The sequence below is a fragment of the Benincasa hispida genome, chromosome 12, assembly GCF_009727055.1.
Source record: "Benincasa hispida cultivar B227 chromosome 12, ASM972705v1, whole genome shotgun sequence".
Classification (NCBI taxonomy): domain Eukaryota; kingdom Viridiplantae; phylum Streptophyta; class Magnoliopsida; order Cucurbitales; family Cucurbitaceae; genus Benincasa; species Benincasa hispida.
In genome coordinates this window covers 70,353,794-70,369,276 of record NC_052360.1, presented here as the reverse complement: position 1 = coordinate 70,369,276, position 15,483 = coordinate 70,353,794, and the positions used below count along the sequence as shown (strand labels likewise).

Below are 15,483 nucleotides of genomic sequence, written 5' to 3'. Positions count from 1 at the left end.
AACAATAAATCTGGATCTAGTAGATGTATTTATAGGCTTAATTTTAAAAAATTAAAAACAAAAAAAATTAAATAGTTATCAAACGGGGCCTTAATCAACTTTTTAAGTATTTAATTTTGAAAATAAGTTAACTTGGAAAAGAAAATTGAAGTGTTTAGTAAGTACTTGATATAACTTTAGTTATATAAATATAAAATGCTAAAACAAGGACAACTCAACTATCATGTAATATAATGAAACAAAGATATGTGGTTTGAATCCGCTACCCTTTATTGTTGGAAGATCAACTAAAACTTGTATTTGACCTTTATTAGTTAAACCTCAAATGTTTATTTTAATAAAAAAATTGATCATAAACAACAAATAATATTATAATGGAAGTTTGGAAACAGTAATCCCCACCGTCCAACAGCAAAATAAAAGAAGAGAACGTAAAGACAGTTCAGCCGTGAAGTTCCACACAGTAAAATACAAAGGGTTTAGGGTTTAGCCCTCTAAACCCCCCATTTCCGTCGCCATGGCCGGCTTCCGGAGAACCTCCACACCGCGCCTTCTCTATTCTTTCTATTCCTCTACCCTCTCTCATTCGAACCTCTCTTCATCTCCCTCACCCGCCACCGCTCTCCTCCTTGGAAATTTCCACCTCCGCCACTCTTCGAGTGCAGCCCGTGTGAAGGAGGACAAGGAGCCATGGTGGAAGGAATCCATGGAGAAGCTCCGCAACATCGGGATCTCCGCGCATATTGATTCGGGCAAGACGACGCTGACTGAGAGAGTTCTGTATTACACGGGTAGAATCCATGAAATCCACGAGGTTAGAGGAAAAGATGGGGTTGGTGCTAAGATGGATTCTATGGATTTAGAGAGAGAGAAGGGGATCACAATTCAGTCCGCTGCTACTTACTGTACTTGGAATGGTTACCAGGTACAATTATGGAATTCTAAAAAGATGCGATTTTTTTGCCCCCTGAAATTAGAGCTGGTCTGCCTTAGATGTTGAAGCGAATTGGTTTGCGTTTAGGTGTCTATTGTTACTTTATTCTGCTACATATAAACGTAGGATAGAAAGGATACTGTATCATTTTTCCATTATGGTAACTTTGATGCTAGTTCTAGCGTCCAAAGAACTTTCAAGTGAAACATTTTTTTAACTTCCATTTGGTAACCATGATTTTCGAACCACTTATATGCATCTCGACAAGATAGGCTGGCCAGAAGTTTTGCGTTTCATATTATGTGCTACTTTTGTTTTTTGTTTTGTTTTTTTTTTAAATAAAAAACAATTGAAATAAGAAACAAATTTAATTGATGTATGAAATTTACGAAAGAAGGACATATGCCCCAAACCAAAGGAGTTACGCGACACTTCTCCAATTGGTTAAAAGAGATTGATCATAAGGACTATAGAAAGATGTATACTTGCACCAAGACATAGCAAGATCGATAATATGTTTAAAAAATTGTCCAAAGAGCTTACCTTTATCTAATTTTGTCTAATATGTTCATGTTAAGTATTTGTTTAATTTTATTATTTTGAGTCACAATGAATATAAGTGAGGACATTTATATGTGATTAACTTTTCTGGTATAGTGACCTGTTTCATGAAGAAACTCGTATTCCACTTGAAGAATTTTTATACAAGGTCGTATTTTATTGCAGATTAACATTATCGACACCCCTGGTCACGTTGATTTCACAATCGAGGTAGAAAGAGCTTTGCGTGTTCTTGATGGTGCCATTCTCGTCCTTTGTAGTGTTGGTGGTGTGCAGAGTCAGTCTATTACTGTTGATCGGCAGATGAGAAGATACGAAGTTCCTAGGCTTGCATTTATTAATAAACTTGATAGGATGGGTGCTGATCCGTGGAAGGTCTTGAACCAGGTGACTATCAAAAAGAGTATACATACTGTTAATTTTTTGCTGTATTTTTTGCTTTTTCTTTATGGATTCCAAAATTTTGAATGTATCTATCTCTTTCTCTATTTTTTCCTTCATATACACACACATACATATTGTTGCAGATGATACATTACATGGAAATAACAATATGCTGGTACTAATCAAGTATTGCTCTTTTCCCCTTCCATATTATAATTTCCCTATTTTTTTGGTCAGGTTTTCCCCTAAACATCTTGAAAAGGAAAGGAAACTTACAGACAATTCTCAAATGTAATTAAATTGAAAAAATGTTCTCATGTAGTTTTGGTCACTATTGGAATGTGCTGGTTAAATATGTTAGAAAGAAACAATTCCGAGTCCAGAAGCCTTAGAAAACTATAATTTTTTAATCATCTGATGTTTGATAAAAAATACTTTATCATAATTTTCTCAAGAGGTCATATCATTTTAATTAAGAAATGTTAGATTTTTTTTTTTGCCCCCCCTCATGTTGGTCATAATGAAGGTTGATTAATTCTTGTATTTTTCTTTCAGTTGGTTTCATGGTCTCGGTGATACTACTTGTCATAAAAAGTTCACTGCAGATTTGTTGGTTTCTTTAGAGTTAATGAATTGCAGCTAGTCAATAATATAGTTGTGGGTGATAATGAGTAGATAATCTTTGAACTGAATTAGACTGATTTGTGTTGAAGGCAAGGTCTAAACTCCGACATCATAGTGCTGCTGTGCAAGTTCCAATCGGCTTAGAAGAGGAATTTAAGGGTCTTATTGACCTTGTACAACTTAAAGCTTACTACTTTCATGGTTCCAATGGGTACATTTCCGAACCCGCTACATCTAATATTTATTTCCAATCCTTCATTAAAAAAAAAAAAAGAAAGAAAATATTTCGAATGCTCCTCTTCTCATGGGTTGGTTATTGCAATGCAGTGAGAAAGTTACCACCGAAGAAGTTCCTGCAGACATGGAAGCTTTAGTCACAGAAAAGAGGCGTGAACTAATTGAAATGGTCTCGGAGGTTGATGATAAACTTGCTGAAGCATTTCTTAGTGATGAACCTATATCACCTGCAGATCTTGAGGTGCCTATTCCAGGAATATAGTAGGAATAATATATTTATTTTTCATAATGATGGGTAGGGATACAAAAGGATATGGTTTGCCAAGTATTCTAATCTGATATATTGATTGCTGAACGACATATGTACACACTCATGTTTCCCACTTGTTCATGTTTTATTTCATGGGAGCAGTAGCAGGAGTTTCTTTTGTGCTTGAACATTCTAAACTGAATTTAAAGTAATTGCAGATCCATTGCTTTGTTTTGGTCTTCCTTTAATTTATTGTTTAATGAAATTAATGAGGCTGTTATATGTTATATTCAATAGGTCCTTGTTGCTTTCTTTAATCACTATCTCTCTCTTTATAAATAGGCTGCAGTTCGGAGGGCTACTGTTGCACGGAAGTTTATACCCGTATTCATGGGTAGTGCATTTAAAAACAAGGTACTCGTACTTCTTTAGATGATTGCTGTCTTAGAGTTTCTGTTTTTAATTTTAAAAGGTTTGAAACTATCATAAGTTGCAAGCAGTGTCGCTTGATATTCCATACTTCAAGAACTGGTTTTAAATTTCGAAGCTTGAAGGACACAAACGGTACAGCCAACAACATTTCTCAATAATCTTGGTACAAATCTCCTCCTTTAGTCATGAATTATATTTTAAAATGAAAAGGGGAAGGACCCACACAAAACTTTCAGCATCAAGAAGAATAGTAAAGTGATGAGAGATTACCTTGGACTAAATTTTAAAACTATCTGAACATTAGGAACATATATTTAGCTAAAAATAGATTTAACGGCTTATTATTTTTAAAATTATAATTATAAGTTTGTAAACCAATAAATAAGTAGATTGAGTTCCCTTACTGGCTGTACCACCTAACTACAATTAATTGCTAATTGCATACCTTTCTCGGCCTTTTGGCTAAGATCAAGTGTAGTTTCTGTTCTTATCAGTTTAATTAATTACTAATTGCAACTAATACACAATAACTATCCTGCGAACACCGTCCTCCAAGCTACCCATTATTAGTAGCAGATTTTCTTCATTTTTTTTTCTCACACTAAATCAAGTAGGACACCTAGGAATTCTATGAATTTGATTACTCAAATAAGAGTTATACTTCGTAATTTTATTAACCAATAACAAAAACACTCCTTAGTTTAATCACTCATTTTATGTAGTATGCTTCTCTCTCTCTCTCTCAAAATATCAATTTATTGCTCGATCAATTTGCTGTTGTATACTCCACTACCAATAAACTATATGTCTTACAGCTGTGTGCTAATAGTATTTTCATGTTTCTTATGCATGGATTACAGGGAGTTCAACCACTTCTAAATGGAGTACTTAGTTACTTGCCTTGTCCAATTGAAGTTAGCAATTATGCTTTGGACCAAACAAAGAATGAAGAGAAGGTTACTGGTCTAAATAAACAATTTGCGCACTAGATATTTCCCCATGCTGATTTGAGGATTGAAATATGTTTTTCTGCTATATTTTAGATTACGTTGAGTGGCACTCCAGATGGACGGCTTGTGGCATTAGCATTTAAGTTGGAGGAAGGTCGTTTTGGTCAGTTGACATATTTGAGGTATTCTATGTGCTGTGTTGAACTGAAAAGAGCATAAGTGATAATTAATTATTTTATTTTTTAAAATAATTTTATGTAACTGTTATGTTTAATCACACAAATTAGGATTGTTTAACGTTTATGATTAAAATTGAGAGGCTTACATGTTGCCCTTTTAGAGGACAAGCCTTGAGGTCACCTTTAGTCTTTTAAAACATTGGTTTCAATTAGCAAAGTGGGCGTGAAGTTATCTTCTGGTTTTAGTTTACGTGAGTATGAATGTATATAAATACTCAATACATAATTGTATCATACATTGTATGCTTGATTACTAACACTACATATTTTCCCTTTCAATGAAGAATCTATGAAGGTGTCATCAAGAAGGGAGAGTTCATTTTCAATGTAAACACAGGCAAGAAGATTAAGGTCAGTTTTATATTGCATGCTGTTGAGGATTTATTAGGGATGCTATTAGCATAATTAGGAGTATCATTAGAAGGGAAAAACAAAACTAGGATGGGATGATGTTATATTCAACATTACCCAAGAAACTAGTTGTAAATGAATGGGGTAGGATAAGATGATGGTGGACAATTGTTTAGAATTATTTATTTATTTATTTTTGAGAAACAAGTATCCTTTTGATGAGATGAAATTACAATATAGGCAAAAGGTGCCAATATGGTTTGCTAAAAATATTGCCAATATGAAGAAAGAGAAGTAAGGCTATAATTCAAAAAATGTGGGGAGAGTTTACACCAGTGAGTGCAATGGGTAGTAAGGCGTTAAAGAAAGAGAGTTAAAGTTTGTGGCTTGGTTTAGGCTTTTGAGTGAGCTCAAGAAAGGGGAGGGTCTTAGTATCTTGTGGGAGCTATTGTATTGCCTTATCGTTTATTGTCAATACTTCTTTAATTTTTTTGGTTTCTGTTAGTGATTCATAAAAATGCATTATTCGACCCCTCTTATAAAATAAGGGAGACATATAGTTAGTTCGTGAGAGATTATGAAGGGAAGTGCAATGGTAGAGTTATTTATAAGGAACGAAGCCAACAGGAAGAAGAAATAAATATTTGGGAAGGAAGTGTTTTACTGGCAAAGTTCCATATATCCCAACTGTCCTCATCGCAAGACCTAGAAATGGCGTCCCTCTTAATTAGGAAGGATAAAAAAACAATAAAATATTTAAAATATACGAGGATTCTGTTTAGTGATTTATTAAATATTGGAACGAAGAAAGGAGGACGTGATCATGTGTTTTTGCTTCTGATATGGACACTGGATGACTATTTTGGGTGTGTTTGGGGCAAGAATTATCCTAGAACTATAATAACCACCTCTTGCTACAGTAAATACTATTTTGCATTCCCCAATTAGTTGCAGTCAATACTATTTCAAAACCCCATTTGCTATCGTATTTACTATATACTATAGTTTTTACTATTTTTACATTTATCATTTTTTTATACTTTACTACAGAATTTACTCTTTCATTCCTAGATTAAAATTGGTTATACCTCAAACACATACTATTATAACCCAAACTTAAATAATCTACCCCAAACACAAACTATTATAACTCAACTTTAATAATCTAGGACTATAATAATCAACTCCCTGCCCCAAACGTCCCCTTTATGTCTGTTCTAATTTTATCTTCATGTTCTGTAGGTTCCTCGCTTGGTCCGGATGCATTCCGATGAGATGGAGGTTGACTGACTTAACTTTCATTCTAGCAATGTGTAAATGAACTTTGCCATTTGGCATTATTATTAAAGCCTTTTCCTTTATTAGCCGACCTCTAGTTTTGATTCTGGTGGTAGGAAGATGATTGTCTTTCTCATTAGTGCATAAATTCTTTTAATAATAAATAATAATAAGATGCGTTTCATTGTTGTATTTAAAGCTTTTTTCATAATCCTATTCACCAGTTCCTCTCTCCCTCTCTCTCCCTCTCTCAAAGATATTTTATGCTTGCAGGATATTCAGGAGGCACATGCTGGGCAAATAGTTGCAGTTTTTGGGGTGGACTGTGCATCAGGTGCGTCTCTTATCCATACTTCCACCAATTGGTATTTTACTCGGGCAATTCAGTTTATATCACGAGCAGGGTAATCTTGTATTGAGGGTGGAATTATATTGAAAAACTTTTCTGATAATTCGTGAAGCAATGATCCTGGAATATATTGATACATTACACAGGATATCGCTTAGAAAAAATTGAGGGGTATTGAATTTTGCCATGGGGCAGGAGATGTTGAATTGTTTCCTATTTGAATCTTTTATGATATTCTGAATTGTTGGGTTATCAGGAGATACATTTACGGATGGGTCAATTAAATACACCATGACCTCTATGAACGTCCCTGAGCCAGTGATGTCATTGGCGTTGCAACCGGTTTCAAAAGATTCTGGAGGACAGGTGAGAATTGAGATGATTCCTCTAATGAGGGTGACTGGGATCACAGTAGTGGTGGTACTGTAATTGAACCTTTATTTTGGATACTTTGAATAGTTCTCAAAGGCTTTGAATCGGTTTCAAAAAGAGGACCCTACTTTCCGAGTTGGATTAGACCCAGAGAGCGGGCAGGTACCATAAATTTCTCAGTTCTATAATTCTGGTTACTCTTCATACACATCTTAATGCATTTCTTTAACTATTTCTGTAAGCAGACAATAATTTCAGGGATGGGAGAGTTGCATTTGGATATTTATGTAGAACGCATTAGGAGAGAGTACAAGGTTTACTACTTTCTCTAATTTATTCTTTATGGTTTCCTGGTCTTAGTCATCTGGAAGAAAAGATTTCTTGTTTGTATGTCTCTAAATGGAAAATTTTGGGTGGACATGCTCCATAGGTTGATGCAACTGTTGGAAAGCCTCGTGTGAACTTCAGAGAGACTGTCACTCAACGCGCTGAATTTGATTATTTACATAAAAAACAAACAGGAGGCCAAGGCCAGTATGGACGAGTATGTGGGTAAGTTCCACTTACGTTCTTCATTGCATAACTTTAATGATCTTATGCTTGGTGCCTACTTGAATATAGCAGTCTTAGATATAAAGATGAGCGAACTGCAATTCTGAATTAGAGACTGAAGGCTGTCAATTTTTTTTTTAACATGACACCACTCCCCAATTAAATGAAATAAATGTTCAAGGGATATAAACTCTTGAGGGAGTGAAAATAGAGAGAGAAAACAAAATCAAGAACTTAGAGACAATTGCAATCGAATAGGGGGTATTTGGCTCACCAACATGAGATGGGTTGAGTGAGTTGGTAAATGTTCAAGGGATAAACTCTTAATGGAGTGAAAATAAATAGAGAAAAAACAAAATCAAGAACTTAGAGACAATTGCAATCGAATAGGGGGTATTTGGCTCACCAACATGAGATGAGTTGAGTTGGTATAATATACCAGCTCAATGTTGGCCCACCAACTTTAAATGTTGGTGGAGTTGAGTTGGTATATTTTACCAACTCACCCCAACTACTCTCCCTTCTTTCAATGTTTTCGATGGCTCCACCCTATGAAACACAAACACGTATACAGATACAAGATACGAATACGACAGGATACGACGATATGCCAATTTATAAAAAACTAAGATATTGATACGTTGAAGATACATTTTTTTTTAAAAATCTAAGATGTAGATAAACTTAGCATACAAATTAATAATAATAGTACAAAGTATAGCTGTAATACAATGCAAAAAGCAACATCTAACACTATGAAATAAAATAGTCAATAAAATACAATAGAAAAAGTGACTCATTGATTAGAGAAGAAGAAGGTTAAAGGAAGAAATATGAAGATAAACGAAGAACTTCGTTGAATTGTTGAAGATATTCAAGTGGGTTATATTTTGGTAGATTTTGTGGGAACTTAAATGTGAAGATGAAGATTAGATGATTCTAGGGTTTGGTCTTTTATTTTTCTTTTTCTTTTAGTTTTTGTCTCGAGTAGCGAGCTTTTAAAATAGATTGCCTAGTTTTAGGTTGGAAAAACTAGACGCTTATCTTTTTTCTTTAAAAATAGTTAAGCATAAAAATAGATATGTCAAATCGTGTGTCAGATACGTATTCGGGAAGTATCTAGAAGTATCAGTATTTGATACGTGTTTGATACGGATTCTTTGCTCACATGAAGTACTTGTGCTTCATAGTTTCCACCCATTGGCTACTGTCGGCGACTTATAGCTATCACATTCCGGGAACTAACTCCTGGCTTTGATAACCACCTCCAATGACAACTCCGGCGAATAACTCCGGACTCCAACAACCACCTCCGATGATAAATCCGGCGAACAACTCTGCGCTAACAATCACCTCTGATGACGATTTCGACGACCAACTCTGGGCTTCGACAACCACCTCTGATGAAAACTCTGACGACCAACTTTGGTCTTCGTACAACCTTTGTGCGACCAACTCAGACGACCACCTTCACTCGACCAACTCCGACGACCAATTTCAGGCTCCGACAACCACCTTCGTAGGCTTCGACAACCACCTTCGACTACAAATTCCGACGAAAATCATCTTTGATGATCAACTTTGATGACCACCTTTGAGCGAGCAACTCTAATGACCACCTCCGATAACAAATTCCGGCAACCAACTCTAATACCATCTTCATGCGAACAACTTCGGGCTCTGACAAACACCTTTGACTACAAACTTTGGCAAAAATCATCTTCGATGATCAACTTCAACAACCACCTTTGTGCAACCAACTCTGGTCTTCGAAAACCACCTTCGACGACAAAATCCAAAACCATCTTCATGTGACCAACTTCAAGCTCCAACCACCACTTTCGACTACAATCTCTAGCAAAAATCATCTTCAATAATCAACTTCGACAACCACTTCCGACTATTATAAGATTGATGATCGTTAAAGTATGTTGTAGGGTTGTTAATTATATAAATAATAGTATTTTGTCTTTATGAAGTGTAATATTTATACATAAAAAATTGTAAATATGTTCTTATTTAATTGAATTCATATATCAAATGAGTGTTAAGAATATTTAGACGAAAAGTATGTATGTAGTTGAGAAGTATCTAACATATATTAGAAAAACCCATAAAATGAAGATTTTTTTTCCTAGAACAGTTTCTAGCAAGAATTAGTGAAAAGTGGAGATTTGTTCTTTGATGATCCTCCAAATTTGGAGGAATTGAAAGTGAAATTATTAAAAAAAATGTGGTGATATTTCATTAGTTGCTAAGATGATGAGGGAGATTCAATTAAAAAAAGTTAATGACAGTAAAAATACAGAGCAATAGGAAGAAGAAGAAAAAGAAGAAGATGATAATGAAATTCATAAAAATTAGAAATAAAAAACTTTTGATTTCTCTTTGGTTTTTCATTTTATTTAACCATATTTCTTCAAGAAATGTAACAGGTTAATTGTTGTTCACCATCCAAAAAAGAAAGAAACAAAGAAACAAAGAAAGAGAAAGAAAGAAAGAAAGAAAGAAAAACTTTTAAAAATTAAAAGAAAAAAATTGCAATCCATATTTTATTCAAAACAAAGATGGGTAGAATCATTGAATAAAAAAGTTTCAAAACAAAAATAGTAATCATAAAAGTAGATTATTTAGAGTTCAAAAAACTGCACCAGATACCCTAGGCATATGAACTCAACTCTGCACCCCAAACACAGATATGAACTCAGACTCTGCACCCCAAATACAGATATGAACTCAGACTCTGCACCCCAAACACAGACATGCGAACTCCACAAATATATCCCCACAGACATGAACTCCAGACACCCTATCTTAACTAAGTGTCCCAGACAGCCCTATAGAGTTCAATCATGAGAAGATCTAGCTTGTCTTCATGTCGATCTAGCCCATTAGGATGTTTTCAAGATTTGCCGTGAGAGTTTTTCCCCCGCTCGATCTAGCCCTTAGAGAGGTTTTTATGTGGAATTATGGATTATTTTTTTTCTTGATCGTGCTTCAAGAATGGCGAAGAAGCAAATATTTTTTGGGAATTCTTTTCTATCTTGGAAAGAAGCAAACCTTATTTATTTTTTTCCTTCTAAAATTCGATTATGAGGGGTTTTTTCTTTTTCTTTTTCTTTTTTTACCATCTTATATTTTTGTATTACTTCTCTATAAATAGAGACTGAAGGCTGTTTATTTTATTTTATTTATTTTAACATGACACAACTCATGAATGAAATGAAATAAATGTTCAAGGGATATAAACTCTAAAGGGAGTGAAAATAGAGAGAAAAAAAAAATCGAGAACTTAAAAGAGACAATTGCAATCAAATTGAGCTCAACTATGAGAAGATCTAGATTATGTTTTCAGGTCAATCTAGCCCATTTAGCATGTTTTCAAGACTTGCAGTAAGAGTTTTCTTCGATCTAGCCCTTAGAGTGGTTTTTATGTGAAATTGTGGATTGTTTTTTCTTGGTCATGCTTCAAGAATGGCGAAGAAGCAAATATTTTTTGTGGAAATTTTTTCTATCTTGGAAAGAAGCAACCTTATTTATTTATTTCTTTTCCTTCTAAAACTCGATTCTCTTGCTCTCTCTCTCTCTCTGCATAACTCTCTCTCTGCATTTGTGTATTACTTCTCTATAAATAGGGACTCTGCCTCTTGTTTTCTAAATCTTGATCGTAGTAGAGATAAAGTTCGATTCTTGGAGAAATCATTCCTTAAAGGCTACTTAGACTACATCACCTTTACTATTGATTCTGACGCATCGTGTCATCAATGGGAAGTCTTGTTTATTTTTTAGTCTCGATTAACTTCTCTTGCCGTTTTACTGTTTGTAATGAGAACTATATTATCTATCCTTACATATTATATGAGTGTAGTGACGTGGTAGTTTCAACATCACTTTTGTTTTTCTGTAATGGCAGATATATTGAACCACTTCCTCAAGGATCATCAACTAAATTTGAGTTTGAGAACATAATTGTCGGACAAGCTATACCTTCAAATTTTATCCCAGCTATCGAGAAGGGTTTTAGGGAAGCTGCCAACTCGTACGCATATTTTTTGTTGTTCTAAATTATTAAAGGAATATGACAATATATTATATATCTGACTGAATAGATCATCTTGTACTTGCTTACCACATCTTATGTTTGCTTTTGTTAATACTTGGCTCAGTGGCTCGTTAATTGGGCATCCTGTTGAGAACCTTCGTGTTACCTTGACTGATGGTGCTTCTCACGCTGTTGATTCCAGCGAACTTGCATTTAAGTTGGCTGCAATATATGCATTTAGACAGGTACATTTCTTTATCCCATGTTTTTGTTCAAGGACAGTCTCCTAATCTGGGACTTTTTGTCCTTCAGTAACTATGGTTATTCATGCGTCAGATATTTTAATTACCTGAGCCCACCACTATAGGAGGAAACAAGACCTCAAAATGTTATTCATACGTTTTCTTTGTTGCCAGTGTTATGCAGCCGCAAGACCGGTGATATTGGAGCCTGTTATGCTGGTAGAAGTAAAAGTACCTACAGAATTTCAGGGCACCGTTGGTGGTGATATCAACAAGTGAGCGGTTTATTGTTTCTACCTGAGAAGTTCAGATTTTTTTTTTTTTACCATTTTCCCTACTTCTCTGAAAGTATTTGTCCCACTTTACTATGGCAGGCGGAAAGGTGTTATTGTTGGAAATGACCAGGATGGAGATGACTCTATAATTACTGCACATGTACGCACTTCTTCTATATGTTTGTGTGCATGGTTTTATGACAATCTCATCAGAGATTTGAATATCCGATTCTTGTGTACAGTCACACAAATACTGTAGTAAAATATATCTCTATATTTTGATGCATTTAATACGTTGTAATATTTAATCACATAAGGGATGTTTGGAGTATTGAGTTGAGTTTTGAAGCTTGGAGTTAATATATTGGAGTTAGGAAGTTTATGTTTGGGGTGCAGAGTTGTAAAATGAAGTTATTCGATAAATGTGTAAAAGAGAGAGGGAAAGATGAAGTTCTTCGTTAAATGTGCAAACTTCAATAGTGTACATTAACTCGTGAAGTTGATGGGTCAAACACCCCGTAGATTGAAAGTAATAATTTTGTTTCTCTTGGAGCATAAGAGATTAAAGTAATAGTTTTCAACATCTTACTTCTCTTTTATGGCCTTTCTGGCCCTCAAGCAGTTAGAGTCTTTTTTTTCGAAGTGTGCTTTTAATTTGCTCAGTTTCCTGTAATTTTTTTAACCACCTCTGTATAGGTTGATTTCTCTGAACAGTTCTCTGAGCTTGAAGGAAACGAAAAGTTTTATTAGTTCTTTCTCATGTTACTGTTATATTTAGAATTGATACACTAAAACTTCATTCTTGCGTTGCAGGTTCCGCTCAATAATATGTTTGGGTACTCGACATCTCTCCGTTCGATGACTCAGGTTTGTCGTGGATATATTTTTGGTGTACAGAATTGTACATCATTCATTTCCTTAAACATATTGGTGTTAGTATCATTGAAATTCAACCATTTTTTTTCAGGGTAAAGGAGAGTTCACCATGGAGTACAAAGAGCATTTACCAGTTTCAAATGATGTCCAAATGCAATTAGTAAGCAATTACAAAGGCAGCAAGCCAGCTGAGTAGGGTAGTTGGATGCATTTTGGTATCTTGTTTCTGGTCATAGCCAAAATGTATAAGGTTTTTCTTTTTAATTTATTATTGTTATTATTTGTCTGATGATAGGCAATAAGTTTTGAAACAACCAAATAGAATAATGAGATTTCATTTTTCATTAGAATACTTGCCATTGTCTTGTGCTATGACATGGCGTGGCTTGTAATAGTTTTTGAATTCAAATATGCATAGTCTTCCTTTGAGTCTTTGTATTTAATTTCGAAGGTGACAGTTGTAACATTTGGATGTCTCTGTCTCCTGATGTCTTGTTTGTTAACTATTAGGATCCCGTTTTGTAATCATCTCATTATTAATTTTTGGTTTTGAAAACTAAACCTATTTTCTTCTCATTTCTTACAATGATTTGCATCTTTTTAAGTACAATAGTTGAATTTTTAGTTAAATTTTAAATACAAAAACAAGTTTTTAAAAGTTATTTTTTTTAGTTGCCAAAATTTCCATTGATTTTTTAAACTATTGGTAAAAAATAGATAACAAAGGAAGAAATTTGGAGGTAGATGTGTAATGTCTAGGTTTAATTTTAAAAAACAAAAAACCAAAAATCAAATGGATTACCAAATGGAGTTTTGGTTTTTGGTTTTTACTTTTTGAAAATTAAGCTTACAAACATCTATTTGACATCTAAATTTCTTACTTTCTTTACTTTTTACCCATGTTTTTAAAAACCAAACTAAAATTTTTAAAACTAAAAAAACAAAATTTTAAATGCTTGTTTTTGTTTTAAAAAGTTGGTTAAGAAATCAATTTTTGTATCCAAGAAAGATTCAAATCATTTTAACCTTTGTAAGAAAAGGTGAGGAAATAAACTTAATTTTTAAAAATTAAAAAAGAAAAATGAAGTGATTAGAAAACGGGGTCTAGTTATTTCCCTACTAATTCAACAACTCAGTTTTATTATTTAAAACTCTAGTTCTATCAAATTGACAAATATATTTAAACAAGTATTTATTTATTATTCTCTAAAAATAAGGTAAAAGCATTGTCCCAAAAGAATTGATAAATTATTGGAAATTGAGATGTTATTAATTATCAAAACGAGTATAACTCAATTGACATTCTATATAAATTAGGTGTAGCCTTATTTATTATTATTTTTGTGGAAATATCCATTTTAAGTAGAGTTTAGGAAATGTGAACGCTTTTCTTTATTTTTACAGTTGGAGGAATAAACCCCAGTCCGGTTTAGGTTAGTCTCGCAAAAAAAAAAAAAAAAGTTCTTTAATCTACAAAATAGTATGAATTGAATTTTCTATCCTGTTTCTCAGAAAATAAAACTTTATCCTTCCTGGAGAACCAAATTCTTGATTTGGGAAGGTGGAGTTCGAGGTTGTTTTGAATTAAGATTTTATAGAGGTTTGAAAATAAAGTAGGCATGAAAATAACATGTTTGAAAATTAGATATTGTTGTATTTGGTTATGCATGAAAATGTTATCCAGATTTGATTAAATTAATTTAATTAATTTTTTTTAAAATTAATTAATTAATATTAAAAGAATCATTTTAGTTGGATAGTAAATTAAGTCCTACCAAAAAAGTTGAATACTTATCCTAAGTTAATTTAATTAATACTAAATTTATTTTTTCAAAAAAACTAATACTAAAATTTTAATAAGGGACAATTACTTAAGTGGTGTATGGGACACTAATTTGAAATGAGTTGAGTGGATTATAATACTTAACTCACTTAGCGTTTGGAGCACGTGCTAAGATTATTTTATTTTTAACTTTCGTCTTCCTATGGTAACACCAACTTAGGTGACCACCCATGCAACTAACTTTGACAACTGATTTCGACAATCATTTCAACGATCAGATTATAATATTTAATAGTCTTTTTTTGTTGTAGTAATTTGACATATAATAAAAATATTTTGAGTGTATAGCAAACCAACTAAACTTTTGTATAAAATCACTTCTAAGAAAATGTTTTAAAAAAAAAAACGAATGTTTTTATTTTTAATATTTTGTTTTATATAAAGGATTTAAATGAAAATGACTTTAAACATTTTTCCTAATGAAAATGACGTTAATTACTTTTTACGTTCAATCCACACACGCCCTAATATATTATTTATTCATGGGTCTCATCAAATTTTAACACAAGAAAACTGTGTATATTTATGGAAAATGAAAAGTCATTTGTAAAATTAAACTAGATATAAGATAATAAATTTTCTATGGAATCTTTTACAATGATTTATTAAAAAAATAATAAGATAATAAATTTTCTATGGAATCTTTTACAATGATTTATTCATTTTAATTCAATTTATATAATATAATAACT

At 33.2% G+C, this 15,483-nt stretch overlaps 1 protein-coding gene and 1 pseudogene across 2 annotated transcripts; both read left to right on the top strand.

Moving 5' to 3' along the window:
• The first annotated feature begins 412 nt into the window (after window positions 1–412).
• Window positions 413–13,414, top strand: LOC120067944 (elongation factor G-2, mitochondrial). 2 transcript variants are annotated; one of them, XM_039019591.1, is made up of 20 exons: window positions 518–925; window positions 1,661–1,882; window positions 2,593–2,714; window positions 2,831–2,981; window positions 3,333–3,404; window positions 4,283–4,378; window positions 4,466–4,554; window positions 4,896–4,962; window positions 6,205–6,243; window positions 6,514–6,574; window positions 6,846–6,955; window positions 7,049–7,123; window positions 7,207–7,275; window positions 7,392–7,513; window positions 11,427–11,552; window positions 11,680–11,800; window positions 11,972–12,072; window positions 12,172–12,232; window positions 12,886–12,939; window positions 13,040–13,414. In XM_039019591.1, exons 1-20 carry the CDS (start codon window positions 518–520, stop codon window positions 13,142–13,144), a joined length of 2,271 nt encoding a protein of 756 aa, XP_038875519.1. In that variant the 3' UTR covers window positions 13,145–13,414. The 2 variants fall into 2 exon arrangements, with proteins under 2 accessions (XP_038875520.1, XP_038875519.1); XM_039019592.1 differs by lacking the exons at window positions 11,427–11,552; window positions 11,680–11,800; window positions 11,972–12,072; ... (1 more) ...; window positions 12,886–12,939; window positions 13,040–13,414 and adding an exon at window positions 11,149–11,363 and having other exon boundaries at window positions 413–925.
• On the top strand, window positions 3,864–3,987 carry LOC120068667 (annotated as a pseudogene).
• Window positions 13,415–15,483: the final 2,069 nt, after the last annotated feature.

Excerpts from the sequence above, each read along its gene's own strand:
- LOC120067944 (XM_039019591.1), top strand. The coding sequence starts at position 518 with ATGGCCGGCTTCCGGAGAACCTCCACACCGCGCCTTCTCTATTCTTTC. Across the intron at positions 2,715-2,830 it reads TACTTTCATGGTTCCAATGG|TGAGAAAGTTACCACCGAAG; the intron begins GTACATTTCCGA and ends ATTGCAATGCAG. Across the intron at positions 6,244-6,513 it reads TGCATTCCGATGAGATGGAG|GATATTCAGGAGGCACATGC; the intron begins GTTGACTGACTT and ends TTATGCTTGCAG.